At 39.3% G+C, this 11,228-nt stretch overlaps 1 protein-coding gene across 1 annotated transcript in view; it reads right to left on the reverse strand.

Annotated features, from left to right (window-relative positions):
- slc25a24l (solute carrier family 25 member 24, like) overlaps positions 1–11,228 on the reverse strand; it is a 137,532-nt gene that overhangs the window by 1,031 nt on the left and 125,273 nt on the right. Inside the window, exons 2-9 of the mRNA XM_079569818.1 lie at positions 9,177–9,453; positions 8,976–9,102; positions 5,276–5,363; positions 5,087–5,198; positions 4,168–4,317; positions 3,010–3,147; positions 2,713–2,823; positions 645–812 (exon numbers count right to left, since the gene is read on the reverse strand). Coding sequence (XP_079425944.1) covers positions 645–812; positions 2,713–2,823; positions 3,010–3,147; positions 4,168–4,317; positions 5,087–5,198; positions 5,276–5,363; positions 8,976–9,102; positions 9,177–9,299 — 1,017 coding nt within the window. The 5' untranslated portion in view covers positions 9,300–9,453. The remainder of the gene's footprint in view (positions 1–644; positions 813–2,712; positions 2,824–3,009; positions 3,148–4,167; positions 4,318–5,086; positions 5,199–5,275; positions 5,364–8,975; positions 9,103–9,176; positions 9,454–11,228) is intronic.

The following is an 11,228-nucleotide window of genomic DNA, read 5'->3' on the forward strand; positions in this document are numbered from 1 at the left end:
CCTAATTTGTAGAATCACCACAATTGCCTCGAAAATCCTGCCCTGTCACTCAAAAAGTTGTTACTTTAGGTCCGAAGTGCCGTCATGCATGAGCTTAATATAGAGACTGCAGTTACGCATAAGACCTGAGGTGGCAGTAGTGAGCATAAAATGACCAACAAGTCTCTTTAACTTGATAAATTGGTCTAAAGACTTGGGACTTAGCTTGGAGTTCTATTTTAAAAACACTTTCTCAAGACCTTTTTTGCTCATTTTGCAGGAACAAAAGTAAAAAATATTCAGCATGTAGAAAAGTATCTTGGTCTGATTGGCTACATTGACATGAAAGGATGAGAAATTCAAAGCATCAAACTTGAATTGGACTTGAGATCAGACTATATGCAGACTAAGCAGCTACTTCCCCCACCGAGAGGCCCCTAAAAGTGGATACATTTATTATGCAAACATAGTCAGAATGAGGAGTTGGGCATTGGCAGCTTTGTTTCATTTTGTGGATTACAAACTATCCGAAATGGCACATATTTCATGTCATTTATCTGCTTTGGGCCTTGTGAATACTTGGCCCAGTCCTAACACACGCTTATGACTTTCAAAACATATACTTACGGTAGTTATAAAGTGGCCGGTGCTCGTATGAGACTGACCTGGTGAACGGCACACTCCACTCCGGCGTAGGGGATCATGCAGAGCAGACTGGGCTTGAACCCTCTGTAGAACGACGACAGAGACTCGTTTGTGTAAATGGCGCGAGCGCAGGCCAGGACTCCGTTATAAGTGCCAGCCTGCAGTAGGTTCAGCCGCACCTTCAACACCTGCGAGGCAAACAGAGGCCATCAGTTTAAAGCCATCAGTTTAAAAGAGCCAAGACATTACATGCTGAGCAGTTTGTCACAAGATTGAAATAGATAGATATGTACAAACTATCAGAGGTGGTTGGTAACAAAGTAAATTTACTGTACCTAAGTAGTGTACTGAAGTAGAGTTTTTGAAGATCTGTACCTTACTTTAGTTGTGTTTTTCTAGAGAACTTGCTCCTTTTACTCCACTGCATTTGAAAGATAAATATTATACTTTGTACTCCACCACATGTCTACAAAGGCTCCAAAGTAACAAGAATAAAGTTGCCAAGCAAGGTTTTCCCTGTCGTGTTGAAGTACAGGTGGGGAAGTTGGGTGATCTTCATGTTGTAAGTTGTTTTCGATAACACAGATTTGTATTATTTACGTTGAATACTTAATGTAATAGTCTGTAAATTTAAATGATTTACATTGAATAGATTGCGTAGAATTGATGGTCTGGGTCTGAAATTTTACGTAATGTAAGTAACATTAAAGCAGAACTAACTCCGTGGCCGTAAGCGCCACTGCAGGTGTCGTAGCAAGTTGCGATTTTTAATTAATTAATTGTCCGTGAGAGTAAATACTACACTGACAGAAAAAAACAAAGCGAGAGAGGGACATTGTACATCCAATTACACAATGGAGAATATTTTGTTCACTTAAACTTGGCTGTAAATCTGTTTAAGTGGTGCTAGCACGCAGCTAGCTTTGCCTGTTAGCTTCTTCTTCATGATTCTATTAATTTGTATTAGTGACTCCGAGCCCGAAGAAGGAAAGTTGCAAGACAGACACACCAGGGGGAGATGAAAGACCATAGACTGTAGAAAATAATGGACGTCTTATGCTCACTCCTCCCCGTTTACCAGAATGACCACGGCCGTGGGGGAATTCATGGCGGATTTACAGACTCCCCCTCCCCAGCTCTGACGAAGCATGTTCCTAAAAAGGACATAAGGGCGGGATTTTCACCGTAGACTCGGCCCTTGCGTGACGTGTAGCTCGCGCTGCTCCAATGCTAACAGTCCGAGCCTCATTAAATACGAGATTTCAAAAAATCATATTACGAAAACCAGCCTGGTTTCATATATTGTTATTAACCCAGCGTTATCTCAGGAGGAAGATCTAGCCTAGTCTAGCGTTGAAACAATTGAAACCAGGCTTTAAAGTAGTTTTTAACGTGTCTAAAGTCCAATGCTTTTCAATGGGGGCCTAGCGGCGATATGGAGGTACTGCAGCAACGGCGGAGCAATGGCGGCCCCCAGGTTTGTGGTCAAAAAGCAGGGCAGCCAGCGGCCATTGTGAAAGACCCCCCAATCATCCCATTGACACTTGTATTACTCCAAGAGGGACTACGAAATGGATTTATTAAGGTGCCTCCCTTTGCTGATCTCAGGCACTAGTCAGAATCCCCGGTGCCACTACTTTAACCAATGAGACGAGCTTTTTACTGTGAGCCGTCTGTCAGAGCCAATCAGGAGGAGAGGGAGCTTGACTGTCCTTTTAAAGGTTTGTTCTCGCTCTCCTCATTTTGCTAATTAGGAGTGGCTTTCAGATCCAATCAGGGGGGGAGGAACATGATTGTTTCTTTCAAATTTCACTCTCACTTTGTAATCTTACAGACTCTCACTTTAAGCATTTTCTACAGCAAATAATCCAGTACTTTGAAGGATAGTTTCATCCACGAGCCGGTCCCAAAGCTGAACATCCACTTTCCTTCCCCTACTGCGTCCCCTATTATGTACATGTATGTTGTTCATGTGGAAGAATTGAGAATTAAGTTTTATGTACCTCAGCTGGGGTTTGGGATCAGAAGTATTCAAAACAAACCGTGCGTCTTTGTAGTGTAGTGTATGTTGAATAGCCGACCTGATACCTCGAGAGGGTAGAAGGCAGCGTGGGCCACCGTCCCAGAGACACAGCCCAAAGTAAACCTCTGCTGCACCGTCACACTGTTCTGGGTCTGGCCCTCAGTGTACGCCTTCATCTACGAACAAGACAATCGTTAACAAGCCTTTTCCACCGTGCACAACCCCACTCCGCTCGGCTCCGATGCATTAGCAGAGCAAGTAATGGCAATTGAGCCCAATCTGAAAAGGTATGTATGTGCTTTTCCATTGGTAACAAGAAGCTCGGCCTTAATATTGAATGAGGAAGTGGTCCTGTTTCTCACCTGTGCGTAAATAAGACACTGCAGAGTGGACTGTGGTGTTCCCTTTAAAACATTGACGGCGTTTCCCTGCCACATCGAGCGGACGCCTCCATTTCTGAGCTCCTGGAAACCCTGAGAAAACGCCTTAGAGCCATTGACCTGCAGGAAGCCATGGACATTAGGAATAACACAGACTACAGGCATCACAGCAGTACTGAAGAGATGGAGATCTTTGGAATCTTTATACTAATAATAGTCCTATTAAGGTTCCGATCACCAAATTATTGTTACTTCTATATTAAGTGGCACAAAACCCATATTGCAAGAAGCCACAATATATCGCAGAATCCCTGAGGTCTTCCATCTGACAGAGATATGCACTTTTTTTGCTAATGGACTAAACAGCCCTAAACCAGAAACAAATTACTGAGTTCAGTTTTAATCAGAATTTTCCTTATTTATTTGACCTGAGAGCTTACAGCCTATAGGCCAGGGTGCGGGTTTTCATCACGTTTTTGTGGCTTCATCACAGAAACGTTACACTACAAACGAAATGCGGCCAAAATGCAAAAAAACTATGAGAATGTAACAAAAAAGCATCAAAGTAACAAAAATGTGGCAGAACCCCTATAAAAAGCAATGAAAAGGGCAAAAACTCAACAAACATGACTAAAACCTGACAACCAAAACAAGGAAGAGGCTTAGGTGAGTTTTGTAGGCCTTAGCTTTCAAATGAGGCTCTCAGGTCAAAAGATTTGGGTAAAACTGAGCTGGAGCTTGTTTACGGTGGGTTAAGGGGTCAAAGCCTTGTTTTGGTCCGGTATTCATATTTTGAAGTCTTTTTTGACACAGTTTGATTCAGTTTGAACTTTCAGTGACCCAGTGGCTGTATGTTTAGTATGGCGCCCTTACTTTCCATCACAGTGGTCTCAACTATGCTCCAGGATCAATTGTTTTAAGAGTTTCTGTTCGGTTTTCACTGCTGACAGACCCTCTCAAAATAAACCCACAAAACGATTGATCCTGGAGCATTACAGAGGCCGCAGTGATGGAAAATAAAGGCGCCCTGCAGACCTCACAAAAAGGTCACTAACGCACAAATATCAACTTTTTTTCTCCACTTAAAAAGTTGCATACTACTCCTTGGTTGAAAATGTGTTGTGTGGGCGGGGCTCTGACCTGTAGTTGAGTCTTGAGTCGGTCGATGGGAGCCGTCACCGTCCTGGACACAGCGTCTGCGAATCCGGCCGAGAAAACGAACGTCCTCCAGGCTCCGGGCTCCTCCGAGAACTCCATGGGCATCGCTCGACTCTCGCCCACATCGAACACCTGCCGGAGCACATTCTTCATCTCTCTCCTGTATCTGCACTTTAATTTGTGTCACATTTGCTACATAATTCAGATTTTTTGAGTTTTTTTCTTCAGTACAGGTAGCTGCAGGTCAAATTTAATCCTTTTCAATACCATTTTAATACCTTGATACTGTATGTATGAAGCCACAAATGCAAAAAGTCTGCAGTAGAATGTGGTTTTGATCATATTTTTGTAAAAATCATAAAGCAATTTCACTATTCTACCAAGAAATGTGGATTACATGGCCGCTTATATCCAACTCAATGCTTTTTTAATGACATTCAAAGCCTTTTATGACCATGTTTGGCAATTTGAATGACTACAGCCAAGTTTGAGCGAAAAAAAAAAATCTCCATTGTGTAATGTAATGTACAATATCCCTCTCTCTCTTTGTCTTTTCTGTCAGTGTAGTATTTACTCTCACGAACAATTAATAAGTTAAATTGCAACATGCTATGACACTTGCAGTTGCGCTTATGGCCTCTAGGGGCAAAAGTTACTTAGTACTGCTTTAAAATCCCCATTAATAACCACTATACTCGAGTGCATGTAAACACACTCACTGGAGCATTTACAGTGGAAACTTCTCACGGTTAGTGTTCTTAAAACTGTTCCGATTACTGTTTTAATATTCTGCTCTTTTTGTGGAACTTAAGTAAATAAAAAGTAGTTTCATAGCTCATCTCGACTACTACATCCATCACGATTCTAAACGTTCGTGTGAGTTTTGCAGCAAATGGCTTACCACATTGTGTTTCCACGAAGAGACGAGCTCCCCGATGTTATCCACCGGGTTAATGATCACGTGGTGCAAGAACTCACTCCAGTCCACGGTCAGAGAGTTGTCCTTGTCCATCCTGGGGTGAGAACGATAAAGGAATGAAACAGTGCGACTTTGGTTCTTACTGTAGCAGAAGCCTTACGAGTTGCTTACATCTGTATAATTTGCTTGGCGTTGGTTTTGGTTATGACCACTCCCAACTCCTTGAACAAGCTGATGATGTCGCCCTGGTCAATCACCCCTGAGCAGAAAAGAAATGATCAGTATATAGCATTCATGGTAATAGTAATGGTCGTCATAGTAGTGGATGAGAGAGTCCTTGTGGTCATTGTGGAGGTCGTGAAAAATGACCATCTTAAATGAGATAAATGGCTTTAAATCGCTTGAATGAAGATATTTTTTATGTTGAAATTGAGTTGGTTTGAGTTAAAATAAGATAATATTAGAATAGAACAAGCAGAAATTCCACTTTCACATTAAAATTCTTGTTTGTTTTTCACTTGAAATTAAACAAAATAATCTAAATTAAGAAGAAATGGGCAAACTGTAGACATAATCTCTTAATTCGAGTAATTTCCTCCCGTATAATGATTATTATTTTTCCAGTGTAATTGTCAACAAAGTCAACATCATTTGCTAGTTGTGGATGCACCAATATTTTACTCAAAGCAAAAGATTTCTAACTAAAATCTAGTTTGAAGTATCAGTACTTCTGCTTTTACAAATGACTTCTCAGTGGTGGAAAGTAGGTACAGTAAAAAAGTGCATATATTTGGTCATTTTATTTCACCTGAGAAAACTGTATGATACTGGTTAGAACAGATGTATGTACTTTCCGCTAAACCGCGTTTTGACCTGGATTAAAAAGTACCTAAAGAGATTTGAACTGGGGTTAAAGACATTTATATTTGGCGTGACCTTTTTCCAGAAATGCCACAGGTATTCTACAAGCTTCTACAAAACACACGAAATACTGCACATTTAAGTCTCTCAATAGTAATTCAAAATCTTGTAGTAAAAAGAAAGTACTTCATTTTAAGAGGCAAACATCCAACAAAACAGCCTTCTTTGAGGAAAGTGTTTTCAAAATGTGTGTGAAATTGGCTACTTTTACATTTGACACTGGATTGTTTTATTATGTTACAGCCTGCAAGTTCCACATGTAGGTACAAGTAACAAGAAAGCAATTACACATTGAAGTGTAAGGTTTTATAGTCTGTTGTAATTTTTAATACTATTTTTATTTATTCTCATTTCCTTATTGTTGTAATTCCGCCCCTTAAGATTTTTGCTTTTTACTTACTGTGCATAAGATACCTCTTTTTTTTTTAAACTATTTAACTGTTTGCCCCCTTCTGGAACTGCCACCTTAACGTGGTGGAGGGGTTTGAGCACCCGAATGATCCTGGAGCTCTGTTATCGGGGGCTTAGTGCCCCTGGTAGGGTCTCCCAGGGCAACCAGGTCCTATAGGTGACGGGTCAGACAAAGAGCGGTTCAGAAGCCCCTTATGAGAGACCAACAGGCCCGGATAGAATCGTGAGGCCGTCCTTCTGTGGACCCACCACCTGCAGGAGGAGCCATAGGGGCTGGTGCAAGGTGATTTGGGCAACTCCAACAGCTGCCCCCACGTCCCGGAAACAGACAAGTGGAAGGAAATGGATGGATGGATTTAACTGTTTGCACATTTCCTGTCTATTTTGCACACCCTGAGTGAAAAGAACAAGTGAATTTCTCTGTTGTGAGAACAATAAAGGATTAACTTATCTTATCTTATGTTTTCTTTAATAACTGTGTTCAAGGACTAATAAAGGTGTCCAACATGTAGGTGTACGACTGTACGTGTAACATAGGGTACAAGGTATATTAAAGGCGTACAGCGTCTCGCTTTAGATTACAGCCCGCGCTCATGCGTAGTTACACATTACTTTAAATGTGGCTTTAAAAAAAAATTGAATTGTGCCAAAATCAAGGCCTTGAATGTTATTAAGCATTAACTTCGATTCAAACGGGCATTGAATCTACATTTCTCTGAAAATTATGACATTATTATTATTATTTATTGGTTTATTTGGTCGGGACAGTGCATGTTACTCATGCATGTAAATACGCCACGCCGGATTGTAGCCTTGAGCTAATTTGCATCCGTTGTCTCACATTCACATTCTCAAACACTCTCTCATTCATTCTGGGGAAAACCTACGGAGATACAGAGAGAACATGCAAACTCCATACAGAAAGGCCCCGTCCAGGTGGGAATTGAACCTGAGGCCTTCTAACTGTGAAGCACGAGCACTAACCACTGTACTATACTGTGCCGCCCATTACTTAACAAGTTGTGCCCTATAAATAAGTTCATAGAAAATACATGAAACTATGGTATAAAGAATACTCAGCTACAGTTTGGGCTGAAATTTACTTTTTTTTGCTCAAAGTTTCCTGTTTTATCTTATTCTCTTTCTCTGTTTGATTAAATGTTTGCAAATCATAAGAAACTAGAAATGCAATGGCTGCGCCATTGCGATTGACTGCGGAAATGCGGGAAGCGAATGCAGAAATTGCATAAACTCTTCAAATTGCATAATCAAATTTGCATAAACTGGTAAAATGCATAAAATGTCATGTTGCATAAACTGTATAAACTGCATAAAGTGGTAAAATGCATGAATGGGTTAATTTGCATAAATTATGTAAATTGCATAAACGCTTTAAAATTCATAAATCCTAAATGGCATAAACTCTTAAGTTGCATAAACGCTTTAAAATGCATAAACTGGTTAAATCCCATAAAGTGGTTACTTTGCATAAATTATTAATGTTGCATAAACTTTTATATTCCATAAACTGGTCAAACTGTTGAAAGTGCTTGATTGGCAGAAGCTGCACAAATGGCTGAAAGGCCTGGAGTCTCCCCATTGGCTGGATTCCCCCATACACACTAATGAAAAAATTTCAAACTCCCGTATAAAAAAACTGGAAAACTGCAGAAGGACGATTTTTTCTCAAAACCCACAAGTTGCATAAGCTGAACATGCACAAAGTGCAGAAATTGCAGAAAATGCAGAAAAAAGTGCAGAAAAGCATGGATTTGAGGCAGCCCCATTATAAGTCAATGGGAAAAATCTCCGACATTTCGGCCAATTGCGGAAAAAACTTAAGTTGCAGAAGTCCCAAAAGTAATAGCACCCTTCTCCTCAACATGCGGAACGTTTTGATGCATAACTTGCATAAATTGCACAAAGCATGAAAGTGCTGAAAGCTCTAGAAAATCGGGAAAAAGATGGAAGAGGAATAATAATAAAGAGCATGAAAACCAATAATAACCAATAATAATAACCAATAAGCGTCAATTTTTCTTCTGCGTTAAATGTACTATTTGGGCATTATCAAGCCTGTATAAACCCTGCGTTAGTTATGTTTTATTTGTGTATTATAGTCGTGAGGTAATTTCCCCCAATTTACAAAACTATATGACCCCATGTACCCCTTTGTTACACTTTTATTACACATTGCATACAGTTGTTACACTTTGGACACCTTTATTAAACCTTGCACTTTAATTACCTGTACTAACATGTGTAAGTACTTTCTACACATGGAACTCACAGGCTGTAATCTACAGTGTTACCTCATGTGTATTTTATTCATCTGTTTGCTCCCATTCCAGTACTTCTTCCACCGATTTTATGGACCATACGAGGCCAAAGGTCAGTGATTACTGTAAACAGTAGCCGTATTGACATGGCAGGAGGTTTTGACCTTGGAAAGTAGGTTAACAATCACCTTTCTGACTTAAATAACGATGGCGCTCCATAATGCAATAGCGCAATAAAGTCATGCTTTCACGTGACTCACCGCACTTGTCCCTGTCCAAATCCTGAAAGTGAATTTTCCATTTTTTCTCCCTGTCCAGCATGTAACCCAGGAACTCCTTGTAATCCAATAGGCCATCTTGGTTTTGGTCATAGGAATCAATAATATTCTGCATAAAAAGCAAAGACACATGCATTGAGTGAAGGGTGACGTTCAATGCAGCTCTTTAGGGTTCTTTCTTACCTGCACTTTGCCGTCAGCTGAAAGTATCCCGTGCTTCTTCATCTCATTGTGCAGCTCTGCTTTGGAAATATAGCCATCATTGTTTTGGTCCAGCTTGTCAAACAGCCCACGAAATTGATCCATTATAAAATAAGAAGAAAAATAAAATCCACACTGGGAATTAACTGTCTAATTGTAAGCCTACGTTACAAAAGCCGGTAGCGTTAATATCCTATCGATAATCATTGGAGCAGAGGTGGAGCCGGTCACTCGGAGCTGCTGCTGCGGCTGCTGCTGACTCACTGGTAAATGTCCAGGTCTAAATAATGCAGTGGAGGGGAGACAAAAAGGTGCATAGCGGCCAAAAGGCAGTAGAGGGCGCTATTGGTGCATCATGGCCCGGGCAGGTTGACAAGTAACAGAAGTGGAGCCAAAATATTTACTGAAGTAAGAGCAGTGGTGGAAACAACAAAGTAAGGAGTATTACAAATGATCGGCACTTTTACTTTGCTCCACTACATTTTAGATTTCAGAGCCTTTATCTGTACTTTCTACTCCACTACATTTAGAAACTGGGTTGAAAGTAATAGTATTTTATTTTCACAGTGACCGCTCAATGATGAACTGGTTTAGTCCCAGTTTTGACTTGGTTTAGTGATTTAATCCTTTAGACCTGGGGTAGGCAACGTCAGGCCCAGGCTCCATCACAGAACCTCTGGCCCCCAAGATGATTTTGAGAAACATTATTACACAAATCAGAGAGTACTTTAATATTTTTAGAGTTGAAAGGGAGAAAGTCATATATTGACATTAGGTCATATATTGTGTCCAACACTGGCCTTTGTAGGAAGTGCACTGGAAAAATAATCAAAATTTTAAGGAACAAATGACTGAATTATGAACTTGAATTAGGAGATTTAATCTTAAATTTTAATTTAGACAAAATAAAACCTCTTATTGCCAATGGAACAAGTAATTATTTTCTTAATTTTGATTATTTTGTATAATTTTAAGAGTAAAATGCATCCTTTTTAAAAGTATAAGTTCATTTGTCTGATTTCAAGTGGGTTTTATGCTTGTTAAGGTGTTTCCATTTGTTTCTTTTCTTGGATTAGTTTCGATTCAAATTGAACAAAGTTCCTTTATTTTTTACTTCCTGTTTTTGACCTGAGTTTGTAGTTTACTCGTTTAGACCTGGTTTGATTCAAATGATTAAAAAAAGATCCTGCTCAAAAAACTCTTAAATACTTTTACTTTTTACTTATAAAGTACATTTTACAATGCATACTTTTATACTTTACTTAAGTACAAATTTTATCAGATAGTAATAATGTGAGACCCTACTTTTTACTTCTGCTTGAGTAAAATTACTTCGGAGTAAAAGACTCAAGCCAGAGTAAAGAAATACTTGGAGAACATTTTACTTGAGTACTTTGAGTAACTGTTTGAGTCTGATTCATGTTTCAGTTGTGACATAAATTATTTAACAAAATAAATTATTAAACTAAACTTGAAATAACATGAATATTGTAATATTCATACAGGAAATCCCATAAAAACATGTAAGAAGAGATTATCTTTCACAGAGTCTCGGTGAAAGACGCGCATCAGCATTTTGGTTTGGTTTCTAGAAGGAGCCACTGGAGTCCAGCAGAGTCAGAGCTGTCAAACTCAATGGGCATGACTCTCAGAACGGAAGTAACCTTTCACAATAAAAGCACACCTCTCTTACTACCTTGTTTTAGGCTACTAAAGCTTTTTATATCATTCTTGCCACGTTGAATCATCAGAATCAACATATAAGCTTCATTGACATTGTCCTTAATAAGTTATAGTACAATAGGTAAAATTACAGAAAACTTTATAAATGAGAACTAGAAACTAAATACAAACAATTACAACCAGGGGAGAGTTAAAAGCCAAGTACAATATTGATATATATTTTTTTTTAAGTAGATTGTCTTATAAATATGAATAATAAAGTGAATATGAGATTTGTTGTAAAATACAAAATGCAGCACTTTTTAATGCTTCATTCCCTCTTTAGGACTCATTCATTGTAGTGTGAGAAAG

Source organism: Gobius niger (genome assembly GCF_951799975.1).
Source record: "Gobius niger genome assembly, chromosome: 13".
Taxonomy (NCBI): Eukaryota; Metazoa; Chordata; class Actinopteri; order Gobiiformes; family Gobiidae; genus Gobius; species Gobius niger.